We start from the raw sequence: 13,150 nt of genomic DNA on the forward strand, positions 1-13,150 counted from the left end.
TAGATCCAAACGTACTCTCAAGTGGAGAGTGAGAAAGGTTACTGGGGCATCTTCTTCGGGCTCGGTTGTAGGTGCAGACTCGAGTATCCCTTTGGCCCATGAGCTATACCAAAGACATTGTTGCTTATTTTGGTGGAGATCAGAAGAGGAGCCTAAGCGTTTGAGAGGGTTCAAGCTTTTTCTCTTGTTTAACACAAGTTGGGCTTGGTCCATCGATTTTGGGCCTTGATCTTCAACAAGGTGCTTTTTAGAGGGTTGGGCCCTCATTGAGTGATTGGACTTCGACACTGCAATTTCAGCCGGTTTCGAGTTACTAATTCCCTCCAACTAATAGACTCTTGGCCCGCGACCAATTTCGCGATAACTTAGTCCACTTCCCCTTTTAGTAACTTGAGCTATTTTCTAAAATCTAGGAGGGCCTTTCTAACACCCGTCGCACCACTGCCATGAACTGCCAGACCTTTTGCTTCAATGCGAAACTTGGGATCAGTTGTGTTTGTAGGCAAACCTCGAGTGTTGTCCTTCCGGACCTGTGGTACAGATCTATTAGGCCTAGCGTAGCCCTCCCTGAGAGATGTGGTGCTAGTCTTATGTTGCCCCGGTCCAACTAGTTTTCAACAAACGTCCTCTTCATAGCAGCCTTTGTCGATGCTCGCTCCACTATCACCATCGATGCCGATGAACGCTCCTTCGAGTGAGATCAAGGAGCTTTTTGGCCATCACCAACTTTGCCCCTTATTGTTGTGACCCTTTCTAGCATTTGCCTTGGCCACCCTAGTCCTCTACACAAGACCTTTTGCCATCAACTTTCACTAGAGCCTTACCCGTTGGCACCAATGAAGAACCACCCAAGCTGTTCAACTGAAAGCTCCAGGAGACTGACATGAAGAACACCTCTGTGCAAGAAAAACCGTACCCTCGACGATTTAACAAACTCCTTCAACCCTACTCCTTGTACGAAAGCCTCCACAACGGCCGACAACCATGCCACACTAACCTTACCCATGTACACTTCTTAGGATACTCCTCGGCCGCTTTCGACGAAATGTGAAACTGACGACCCCTTTTTCTGTCGAAAGCTCGAAGGCTTTAGCCTTGATGTAAAAGCAATTCAAGAATCCCATCATAGAATACTAAAAGACGAGTACTACAAAATGCCAGAGCCAGAATGGTGAAGAATGTTTAAGTCAAATTAAGGTAAGCATGTTTGGGAATGGTTTGATAACAGCTGCTGCCTCTAATGATTTATTCAATCACATTGAAAGATGGCATGATATCAGTGGGGAAGAAGTCAAAATCTTGGGTGATAATGAATTCTCCACATTGGTTGGGTTTGGCATGGGTTGTGTAGAAGAGAACAGGCAGTGTGAAGATGAGGCACTATCACACCCGAAATTGGAATATTACTCTTGGGAGGAGCCTATTTTCTAAGGCTTTGAATTCTTGTCTCTCTTTTGTAACCAATGAACCTGAATGCTCAGGACCAATGACATCAGATTGGGTTTTGCAGATAGTGATGGGTTTCTGTCATCACATGGATATATTGTGTGCAGGGGTTTGAAGAGGAGCTCATGGCCTTGTTTACAGTCATCGAAGTGAGTCGCTATTAGAAGGATTTGTCATCCAATTCCAAATTAGTGAATAGAGGTAAAAGAGAATTAAAAAGATTGGCTTCTTCTATTAATTATGATCTAAAGGTGAAAGTTATAGCCGAGGCAGAGTTAATGGGAGGGGTTTTTCGGTTCATTATGAAGCCTAAATTGTTATCTTGACATGTGAGGGGGACCGGCCCCTAAGGGTTCAAAATTTACGCAGAGAGTGAAAGGCAGATTTTTTTTAAGGAAAGTAAATTGGATCATTTGTCTTTTAGTGTTGTGCATAGTATCTAGGTTGTCAATTTGTGGATTGGTGTTATTTAGATTCAAGAGGGGCTTTCAATGGGATAGGAGGGTTAGCTGGTTCCTTCATAAATGTCAATGATCATTTTAAATGGTGCTTTTGCGGGTGTTTATGGTTCTAATTCTGATTGTGATAGAAGGTTTTTGAGACGAATTGGTTGGCTTGCTTAGTTGGTGGAACTTTCCATGGTGGATTGGTGGAGATTTCAATGTCATTCGTTTTTCTAGTGAGAGATCGGATGAAGACCCTTTTTGTCCAATTATGGTGGAATTCTAAGATTTCATTTTCGACCAAAGTCTCATGGATATTCCACTTGTAGGTGGAATTTTGCGTCGTCAAACAACCAAGATTCTCTCTTGGTCTAGAATTGATAGATTTATTTTCTCTCCTGATTGGGAAGACCAATTTCATAAAGTGTCCCAGAGGAGACTTCCTAGACTTTGCTCGGATCATTTTCCTATTCTTCTTGATTGTGATGCCTTTCTTGGGGGTAAAAGGTATTTTAAGTTTGAGAATATGTGGATAAAATCAAAGAGTTTTGTGGAAAGGGTGAAACAATGGTGGACTTCTTACCATTTTGAAGGTTCTCTGAGTTTTGTTCTGGCCTTCAAACTAAAAGCTTTGAAAGTTGCTTTAAGAATCTGTAACGAGGAGGTATTTGGCATTGTAGAGAGACGGAAAAAGCTTATTTTGGATTAGTACGAGGTCTTGATGTTATTGAAGAGGAGAATACTTTTTGTGATGAAGAGAAACTGAGGAAGGTTAAAGCTATTGGTTATTTAAAGAGGACCACTCTTATGGAGGAGGTGAGTTGGAGGGAAAAATCGATGGTGTTGTGGCTGAGAGAGGGTGATAAGTACATGAGATTTTTTTACAAAGTGGTCAACTTGAATAGAAGAAATAGTCCATTGAATCCTTGACTGTTAATGATCAGTTTTATCCAATCATTCTGAGATCAAAGATCATATGTTGCAATTCTATAATAGTTTGTTGGCTGCCTAAATTGGATGACCTTTCTTTTGATTCGATTGTTGAGGTTTAGGCTAATTGGTTGGAGAGAGCTTTTGAGGAATGTGATATTTTTGAGGCAGTGAAAGCCTTCAACGATGATAAGGCCTGGGTCCTGACGTCTTTTCTATGTCATTCTTCAAAGTTTGTTGGGAGGTTTTCAAAGAAGATATACTGATTTTTCCATGACTTCCATGCTCTAGGCAAGTTTTAAAAGAAGATATAATGAATGTTTCCATGACTTTCATTGTTCTTATTCCGAAACAAGTTGGGGCTGTTGATATTAAGGATTTTTTACCTATTAATATTGTGAGTGGAGTTTACAAAATAGTTGCCAAAGTATTTTTGCTAATAGGTTCAAAATGGTCTTGAGAAGATCATTTCCAGGACATAGAATGCATTCATCAGGGAAAGTCAAATTCTAGATTTTGCTCTTTGCTAATGAATACCTTGACAATAGAATTAGATCTGAGGAGCCATATGTGCCTTTTAAGTTGGACAAGGAAAAGGCATGTGATCATGTTAATTGGGGTTTTTTTTGTTGTATATGCAGAGGTGTGGTTTTGGGGAGATATTGTGTGATTGGATAGCTCATTGTATTTTTTTGATGCGTTTATCTGTTTTAGTGAATGACACTCCCAATGTTTTTTTATTTTTTTAAAAAATAGCTCTCATGGCTTGAGACAAGGGGACCCTTTTTCTCTTTTTTTTTTTTTTTTTTTTTGATAAGTAAGAAAACTTTATTAAAAAAGCGAAAAGAGCTTTTAAGCACACAAGAAGTATACACAGGAACACCCAGCTAACCCACAGAAAAAACCCACAAGAACCTACGCACGCACAAAACCTAAAGCCCCCCAAAACCCAAAAACCAGAAGAAACTCCCAAAAAGCCCAAACTACAAAATACATCCCAGAAGAAACCCCCACCCAAAATACATGAAAACACCCCAAAACCTTAAACCCGAAATACAAGCAAACCCAAAAAACAAAGGGTAAAACCCAAGAACAACAACCCTCAAAAGATCCCAAGCAAAAACCAAAAGCCTGAGGAACGACCCACAAACCAACCCAAGCATACAACACTACAACATTAGGTTTTTTCCTTTCCTACTCCTAGCAGAAGGCTTAGTGTCGCCATAGTTGATAGAGCTATGCAGATTCAGAAGCTCTTTCTTGCCTTTAGACTTTTGACGCGAAATCATCTTGTCACGCTGAAATTCATCTTCCATGGCATCCTGAATTGCCAATGCCTCCTCCCCAAAAGCACCCTCTGACGCCCAATCCAAAGGCAAAACATCCCAAAAATCAACATCATCTTCCCAAACCACAATCTCCCCGTTATCATCAAAACCGATCGGCCAATTCCGAGATTGGGATGAACCCTTACCCTCAATAGGTGAAGAACTGGAGCAGCCTCTAGGAGGGGAGGAATGCCCGACTATCCCCCCATCAACGACCTTCTGTGGTGAAGAGGAAGTGGTTGTCAAAACCGGGCGAGGGTTGAGAAATCCCTTTCTAAGAAAGTCCTTCTTCACTGGAGGCTCAGCAACCTTTTTCACTGGAGGCTCTACAACCGAAACCTTATTAACAGCTAAGTCGGCGACCATCTTCGAGGCTTTCAGGGAATCTGAAAGTAGAACATCATTCCACTTCCACGAAACCTGTTCCCTAAGTACCCTCGCCTTCCTGAAATACCTCTGAAAAGGCTTAGAAACCACGGGAGGAGAAGAGTCCAGCTTCTCCCCCAACTCAGTCGCTCCAGCAGAAGGAGAGGCCGTGAGTTGGGATACTGCCAGAGAAGCACCGAAAGGCTTAGAGGCAGTGACCCGTCTAGGGTCCACCTTCAAGCTGCTAGACCCTCCCCCTGAAGAAGAAACCCGAACTGGAAAAGCCCCTGAAACTGCCGGCGACGAGGTCTCCGGCCGAATAGAAGGCGCCGAAAAAGCAAAAGACGCCCCTGGAATTGCTATACCCTTCCCCGACGAAACAGCCTCCAAACCCCTAGGAGGAGAACGCACCAGAGAGAACCCAGAAGAAAACGAACCAACTGGAAGAGCCCCTGGAACTGCTGACGACGAGAGCTCCGGCCGAGACGGCGTCGGAAAAGGAGGCGTCCCTGGTTCGATCGCCGAATGAGCTTTAGGTTTCGGCAGAAGTCGGGCCAAACGAAAACCAGAACGTTTTCGATCCAGGCCAGACCCGACAAGTCGGCCCAAAAAATTCCTAATAGTCCGGCCCAAGACCACTTTCAAACCGTTGACCAGCTTGCTCCACATGCGCAACATAGAACGTTCAAAATTCGAATTTGAACGTGGGGAAGGCTTCTTGCCCAGCGAATCAAGAGACTCGGTCTTTAACCAACGAATCATGTGGGCAGCCCACCGTCAAGCTCAAAACTTGCTCAGCATGATTCGGCGTCGGGAGGGGATCAAGAGTACTCGGCTCCTCCGACGAAGCCCTCAACTTAGAACGAAGTTCCCCCACCAAGGGCAACTTATTCACAGCAGAGGTCGGAACCGAGCACAACACCTCCGCAAAGGACGGCCCCGTCCACTTTGAGGCCAAGCCCAAGCTCGGCCCTAGCACCTTCGCATCCTTCTTGATCGACGAAGACGGAGAGCCTTGCCCGCTACCCACCGTAGCAGAGAGGAAATCGACAGCCTTACGCAACTCGCCGGAGAATTTCTGCCATCCCCACCCTCCATGGCCCTCAGGGATGATAATGAAGCCTTTCCGACCGCCCAAACCAAATACTGTCGCCTCTAAGAAGCGCCCAGTTCTGTTCCCACCCCTCCGAGCAATCAGAATTTTCGAACCTTCTCGGAAAGACTTGACAAATTCTTGATCTTCCGGAATACCCATTAGCACCTCCAACGTCGACGCTAACCAATTAGAGCACTAAGCACTCAGTACGACCTCACCCAAAAAATTATTTCTCTTCTCCACCACCCTCAGAATCGACGCCCCATCCAAAACCACAAAAGCAAAAGACTTCGCCTCCACAGAAAATTTCTTCTCCATCTCGCTACACCCCCGGAAAACTAACGCCCAAACTTGAATGTTCACATCGCCGAGACAGAGATACACCCAGCCAGAGAAGCACCGACTGACTACCCTACGAGGTACACACCCTACAAAGCCTGCAAACCAAAACTTGGACCCCAAAAATGCAAGAAAGCTGCTAGCAAAGAGAGAAAAGGCGAGAGTAATCGGAGAGAAACTAAACCCTATCAAACTATCGCCTTATAGAGACCTTAAGTAAGACGCTCTTTGCTACAACGAATGGTGTTCTTTTTTTTTTTTTTTTTTTTTCAAGTTTTTTTTATGGGGTCTAGAAATATTTGTGTGCTCTCATCTTCTCTTTGTAGATGACACTTTGATTTTTTGTGAGGCATATCCAGATCACCTCTGTTATTTGCAATGCTTGTTTTTATATTTCAAGGCTGTCTTCGGTTTGAATATTAATTTGGCTAAGTCAGAATTGGTTCTTGTTGGTAATGTTGGCAATTTAGAAGGTCTGGCTTGTATTCTTGGCTGCAAGATATCTTCTTTATCGATGAAGTACCTAGGCCTGTTGGGTGCTTGTTTTAAGGCAAATTCTAAATAGATGGCATTATTAAGAAGATAGAGTGTTGCTTGGCTGGTTGGAAGTGGTTGTACTTGTCAAAGAAAAGAAAAAAAAGAAAAGAAAAAAGAAAAAAGAAAAAAGAAAAAAAGAAAAAAAGAAAATGCGCTAAACCAAACATAAACAAGCTGAAATTCCAGAAAAAGCCAACACCGAACGAAAATTCGCCAAAAACTTCAATGCTAGTCGAAAACTCACTGGAAGACTACAACGGACGGTTGGATCTCGCTGCAAAACACTAAGGCCGGTCGAATCTTGTCAGAAAACACTAATAACTGGTGGGAAACAAAACACCAAGGCCGGTTGAATCTAACCGGAAAACACTAAGAACCGACTGGAACCCACCGCAAAACACCTATGCCGGTCGGATCTCGACAACTAACTATAACGATTAATTGATGATCAATACAATCAACAATTGTCAACTGCAACCAACAACAACAACGCTGGATTTATTATCAATACAACCAACAACTTGTAAACACTAGTCTAGTACTGCCCTTGAGCAATAATCCCAATGGTTGCTCCATGTAGCCCAATCGAGTGATAAATCACCTGAACCGATTAAGAAACCACTTGAACGGGCCGAAACAACAATTTGATCGGCCAAAAAACTAGCCGAACTAGTCAAGAAAGAGCAAGAATTGCACTTAACTAACATGAACCAACATGAATCAGGATAGAACCGCATTGAATGGGCTGGAATATGCTCTGAACCGGCAGGAAAATCCATTGAACCGGACAAAACACCACTGAACCGGCCTAGAAACAGAGTGAACTAGATGAAACTTGGTAAACCAGTCGAAAACACTGAGGATTAATCTAAACCGGCAGCAAAACACCAAAAACCGGACTGAATTGGCTCGAAACAGAGACTGGGCCTGAAGACACTTACCGCGATGAGGATATCCTTATTCCTGATGAGGAATAGAAACCACCAACAACCAAACAAAGACTCTTGTGCTGCCGAAAGCGACAAGAACTCGCCGGCAACACCAACTACAACCTTCGTACACCTTAGAACACCTTACATTTCTAGATAGATCAAAAAACTACCAGTAAACACTACTATAGCCGCCAGAAACCATGAAAATCATCGATAATTGCTGGAGTGGCCATTGAGCACCACAGAGAATGGCGCTGATCACCAAAGCTATTGACACAACACAAGCACCGAGATTTGACTGAGAAAGTTTCGAGCAACCAAAACCAACATCCCGAGTATACGGGTTGGGGGTTGGGCTGAGCTGAAAATGATAGACAATTGTTTTAGGGAAGATACTCACTATGGATAATTTAAGGAAGCGACGTATCATAGTGGTAGATTAGTGTTGCATGTGTAAGGAGACTAGGGAAACCGTTGATCATCTTTTGCTTCGTTGCGAGATAGCTAGTGCCTTATGGAACTCTATTTTTAGTCTTTTTGGAGTAGAGTAGGTCGTGCCTCAACACGTGGTGAATCTCTTGGCTTGTTTGAGAGGGCTGTTTGGGAGACATCATAGCTTAGCAGTGTGGAAGATGATTTTGTCTTGCTTAATGTGGTGTATTTTGAAGATGATTGTGAGATGACGGTGTCGAAATTAAAGACCCTTTTTTTTTGCAAAATCCTTTACCATTGGATGGCTGCCTGTAATTGTATTTCAAGAGCACTGGAAAGGCAAGGCACACATGATGTAGGTTTGTGTGCTTTGGTGGGTGGGTGGTGGGTTGTTTTGTTCTTAGTTGGGTGCTTTTGTAGTTTGTTTTGGGGTTTTTTTTCGATTTCGGGGGTTCGGGTTTTGTTGGTTCTGTTGGGTTTATGCGGGTTAGCTTTGGTTATTTCTGTGTATACTTCCTGTGTACTTAAGAGTACCTTACGCTTTCATTAATAAAGTCTTCTTACTTATCAAAAAAATATATATATTTGTCACAAAAAAAAAAATATTTCCAGTATTGATTTTTTTGATCTTTGATCTTTTTCTTGATTGATGTCTCTCTTGTATACTTCCCTATGTACTTGGGTTGCACCCCTTTGCATTTTAATCAACTTCAATTACTTAATCAAAAATAAAATCGGTACATGTAAACCTGCAAATACCTTCTCTCAAAATTTTTAAACTTATCTGACATATATCTATACATAATCATATACATCAGGTGAATCTTATCCTATATTTGAAATTCACCATTGATCCCATGGTAAAGAAGCTCCACATTCAGGGTTTTTTTATGTTCAAGATATCTTCGGTAATAGATGCCAACAAGATTTGTTATAAAATTTCCTAAAATTTGATCTGGTAATGAGTAAAGAAGTTCAAGATCTTAAAAAGATTGTGAACTTATTTTGGGAGTTATATGGTTGAGCTGTATATTACGATACCATATGTGTAAAGCTGTATATTTTGTTACTGTATGCGTAAAATTCAAAATGCATCGAACTATAGTATGCAACTGTACTAAATTTAGTTTATGAGCAAGATTTAGATCTTCTTGTTACTTATCATTATCATAGTCCAGTTTGTCATTTCTCACTATCGAGTTCATTTCTTGTTGGAATTCATTTTGCTTGCCTTTTTGGTAGTCAAGTATAGTACTTTTTTTGGGGTTCTCTATAATTGCACTACTTCTTCAATAACAAGAAATGGCTCGAGAAATTATGCACTTAAGTGAAATGGAGAAAATTTCACTGGTCTGGTTGGTATCAGAAATTCAATTTGCTGTATTCATAAATGAGAGTGATGTTTGTAATGGTTGAATGATAAGTTGATAACCAAAACGTAAAATTAGATTTCTGTAGTCTCTTTTGGCCTCAATATTTGATTAGGCATAAGGAACAGTTTTCACATATTAGTTTCAGCATTTAAAAATTGATCTTGGTTATTGTACCTTTGCAGAGATCTTTATAGTTGAAGGAGATTCAGCTGGCGGAAGTGCAAAACAAGGTCGTGACAGGCGCTTTCAGGTAAAGTTTTTCTTCTCCTAGTTAGTTTGGCTATTGATACAACTCAATCTTCAAGCTTGTTAAGAACAATTGCAAGGAAAGCTCATATTCTTTTCCTTGGAAAGAAATTAACTAGAATTGCACAATTAACGGCATTGTCTGTTCCTCGCTATAGAACACTCTTATGGAAGTAAAGATTAGGTAAAGAAAAGTTCCTAAAGATTTCACTTTGATAGCATCTCTTTTAAGGAAAGCCGCCAAAACAAAATGGTTATAGTGGAAGTCTTCTGGACAGCAAGTGTTTCTATTCCTCCTTAGTACTATTGCCAACTACACTGTTTTTGCCTGCCAATACAGCTCCTCTACCACTGCATTGCCACCTTCACCATCTACAGCGCCACTAACTGTACCAATTTTTGTCATATAGCACTACCATAATCATTGCTCTCTTGGGGGGGGGGGGGGGGGGGGGGGGGGGGGGGTTGGGGGAGAAAAAGAGAAGTTGTTTCAGGGTGCATCTTTGTTTATTTTCGTGTAATGATATCACAAAAACGTTGGTGCAGGCTATTCTCCCTCTGAGGGGTAAGATTTTGAACATTGAAAGAAGGGATGAGGCAGCTATGTACAAAAATGAAGAGATTCAAAATCTCATTCTTGGTCTTGGGCTTGGAGTAAAGGTTAATCTTTTCTTTTGTTATCTCTATCTTTACATCTTTCTTTCCTCTACAAACCAAAATCTGGTAAAGAAGAGAATTTTCTTTTCTTTTACTTGATTTGAAGATGAACTGGTGTTCAAGAAGAAAAAAAAAAAGGTGAACTGCTTAGCCATGCATCATGTACATAGTTTTGTTCGTTTCAGGGGGAGGACTTTAAAAAGGAGGCTCTACGGTACCATAAGATTATAATCTTAACAGATGCTGATGTAGACGGTGCTCACATTCGAACGTTGCTGTTGACATTTTTCTTTAGATATCAGGTAGAGAATGGAGATAAGTTCCTGCAAAATTTATTGCTACGAAATAGGAAAGGAAAAAAAGAAATGAATTACAACCTCCAAATGCTCAATGAATTCAATAAAAAATATGAACTTGATGCAATGGTTCTTGCTTGCAGAGAGCCTTATTTGATGAAGGTTACATATATGTTGGTGTTCCACCCCTCTACAAGGTTTGCCTTAATTTATGATGAAGCCAGAGAGGATCTATTTTGAGTAAGCAAGTTAAGCTTCTGTTATCTTTTTCTGAAATGAGCAGGTTGAAAGAGGAAAGCAGGCGCACTACTGCTATGATGATGCTGAACTTAGAAAGCTTCAGAGGTCTTTCCCTCCAAATGCATCATACAATATTCAGAGGTTCAAAGGTAAGATAAACACCATACTTGTATGGTGATGAATGCATTGGGAGGGCATGTATGTGCTAATCAGTAGTGTTCGTTGGTGTTTTTGATCCGTTATTACCTTTCAACTTGAAATGTGCTCAAATTGGACATAAAGTTCTTTTCTAATTATCGATTGTTTATGCAATTACTACAATTTAATATTTGGTTCCATCTGCATGCCTTCAGTATATATGCTCACACATTTGATGTCTCAGGCTTCAGGGTCACCACATTAAGTACTCTCTTTATCTATCTCAGCATCATGCATAGATTCTCAAATGTAACTCATCCTCCATTTTATTGAAAGGAAACTAAGCTCTTTGAAAATGAGTGTGCTAGTGATGATGGTTGTGTATTATATGATGATTGTGATTTTGGACGGCTGTCAGGGAAGGCAATCTAAGGGAATTGCTTTTCTTCAATGTCAAAGATACGTAGTATGTGTTACTTAGAAAAAAAAGGTAATATATACCATATGTTATCAATGAATTATCGCACTTCTTGTGCTGAAAACATAGTTGCTTTTGGAATTCTATCAAATATCAGCTTCTGTGTAGCACACATCCTTCCATCTCCAATTGCTTTTCATCCCTGCAGTCAGTAAACCCTGCTCAACTTCTAGAATCCATTTGTAAATTCCATTGGTCATGCATTATGTCAATAGTACTTTAGTGAAATAACTAGCTGTCATACAATGTTATTGCTGTTGATGGAATTCGCTCCTAATTGCAAAATACAGTATGGATCATGTTATGGTTATGCTTTGATATCTCTGCAATCTGATTTTGATAAACCCAAATGTGATGTTTATATGAGTTTCCAAAGTTTGAGTCCTCTTTTGTAGCATGCACTGTGCTCTGGTGAATCCAAGGGGTGACATATTATTCTCAACTTTCTATTTTCTGGCTTCCCAAAGCCCAACCTTTCAGTAGGCAGAGCTAACTATTTTGTTATATTCCTATACATCATGCTTTCTCTTTTGAGTACAATGCAGGCCTGGGAGAGATGATGCCATTACAATTATGGGAAACAACAATGGATCCAGAGCAAAGGCTGCTAAAGCAGTTAGTGGTTGAAGATGCTGCTGAAGCAAATGTTGTCTTTTCCTCCCTTATGGGTACTCGGGTAAGTAGATCATGGATATTAGTGCACTTTAGATGTACTTCTGATAAGATGAAGCTATCTAGCTGTTTATGGTCTGTGAAGAAGCTCTGAGTGAAATGGCTTGCTGCTGATGATTTTTATTATATGTTTAGATTAAATTGAGGTGGCATTTTGACCTTTTGTAGTTTTGGAGACTGATTACAACTCTCTCTCTCTCTCTGTAATATTAGAAACTCAAGAGATAGTTCTGTCAACTTATGCACAAATAATATGTTTGACAAAATTTCATGAATTTTGAATTTTTTTTCACCTTATACACTAGGTCAAAAGGTTGTTAAGTTCTCAAGTGCTTCTGCGTATCCCTCTTTCCTCTCAAATCATCAATTTTGATATTCCAGAATCCCCATCTTGTGTTTTCGCGGAAGCTAATGGTTGTTACTTCTTGTGTCTCAGGTGGATTTCAGGAAGGAACTCATACAGAAATCTGCAAGCATGATTAACCTTGACCAGTTAGATATTTAATGGCGCCACAATGCCGAGAGATAAGTGAAAACTTGGTTACAGTTATACAGTGGTAACACTGAGGCTTCATAGGTGTATCTTCTGATTCTTTGTGATTGGCACCATTTGCGGAGGTGTCCAATTTTCCTGATCATTGGGCTAAAATATGTGGAATTGCTCCTCTTTTGGATGGGAGGGAAAATTTAGGTAGGCAGATAGATGGAGATTTTGCCGCCGTGTACAAATACTATTCTTCACATGCTAGAGACCAACAAACAGTTTTTGTATGTGCACTGCACCCTACTTGCTGTTTGTTCTGTGTCCTCTTGGCTGTTCTAGAATTTTCATGACAAAAATTGTATAACATTTTTGTATTATTTAGAGTGTGTTTGGCATTGTGATTTCGCATATAACAAATGTGGTTTTAAACCAAATTGTAGAAAATGTATTGTTTCGGAGTGCGATTTTTTATTTTATTTTATTTTATTTTTCAAAAAAAATTGTGATTTAAAAACGTAGAAAAATCTGCATTTTTAATGGTGCGTTTGGTTCGTAGTGATATTCAATATTCGAACCGGGTTTTTATTCAAAAATCCATACCCGGATCCAAGTTGAATAAAACCCATGGGTCACTTGAATAAAGTTTGAATAGTTTGAATAAACCCATCATATATATTTTTTTAATTACTTTTTACCATACCAATCATTATACACAAC

At 40.4% G+C, this 13,150-nt stretch overlaps 1 protein-coding gene across 1 annotated transcript in view; it reads left to right on the forward strand.

Annotated features, from left to right (window-relative positions):
* LOC133874038 (DNA gyrase subunit B, chloroplastic/mitochondrial-like) overlaps nt 1-12,861 on the forward strand; it is a 34,271-nt gene extending 21,410 nt beyond the window's left edge. Inside the window, exons 15-21 of the mRNA XM_062311868.1 lie at nt 9,405-9,472; nt 10,015-10,128; nt 10,311-10,427; nt 10,565-10,618; nt 10,705-10,810; nt 11,823-11,953; nt 12,386-12,861. Of these exons, the coding sequence (XP_062167852.1) occupies nt 9,405-9,472; nt 10,015-10,128; nt 10,311-10,427; nt 10,565-10,618; nt 10,705-10,810; nt 11,823-11,953; nt 12,386-12,454 (659 nt within the window). The 3' untranslated portion in view covers nt 12,455-12,861. The remainder of the gene's footprint in view (nt 1-9,404; nt 9,473-10,014; nt 10,129-10,310; nt 10,428-10,564; nt 10,619-10,704; nt 10,811-11,822; nt 11,954-12,385) is intronic.
* The last annotated feature ends 289 nt before the right edge of the window (nt 12,862-13,150 follow it).

This window comes from Alnus glutinosa, chromosome 7 (assembly GCF_958979055.1).
Source record: "Alnus glutinosa chromosome 7, dhAlnGlut1.1, whole genome shotgun sequence".
NCBI classification, from domain to species: Eukaryota; Viridiplantae; Streptophyta; class Magnoliopsida; order Fagales; family Betulaceae; genus Alnus; species Alnus glutinosa.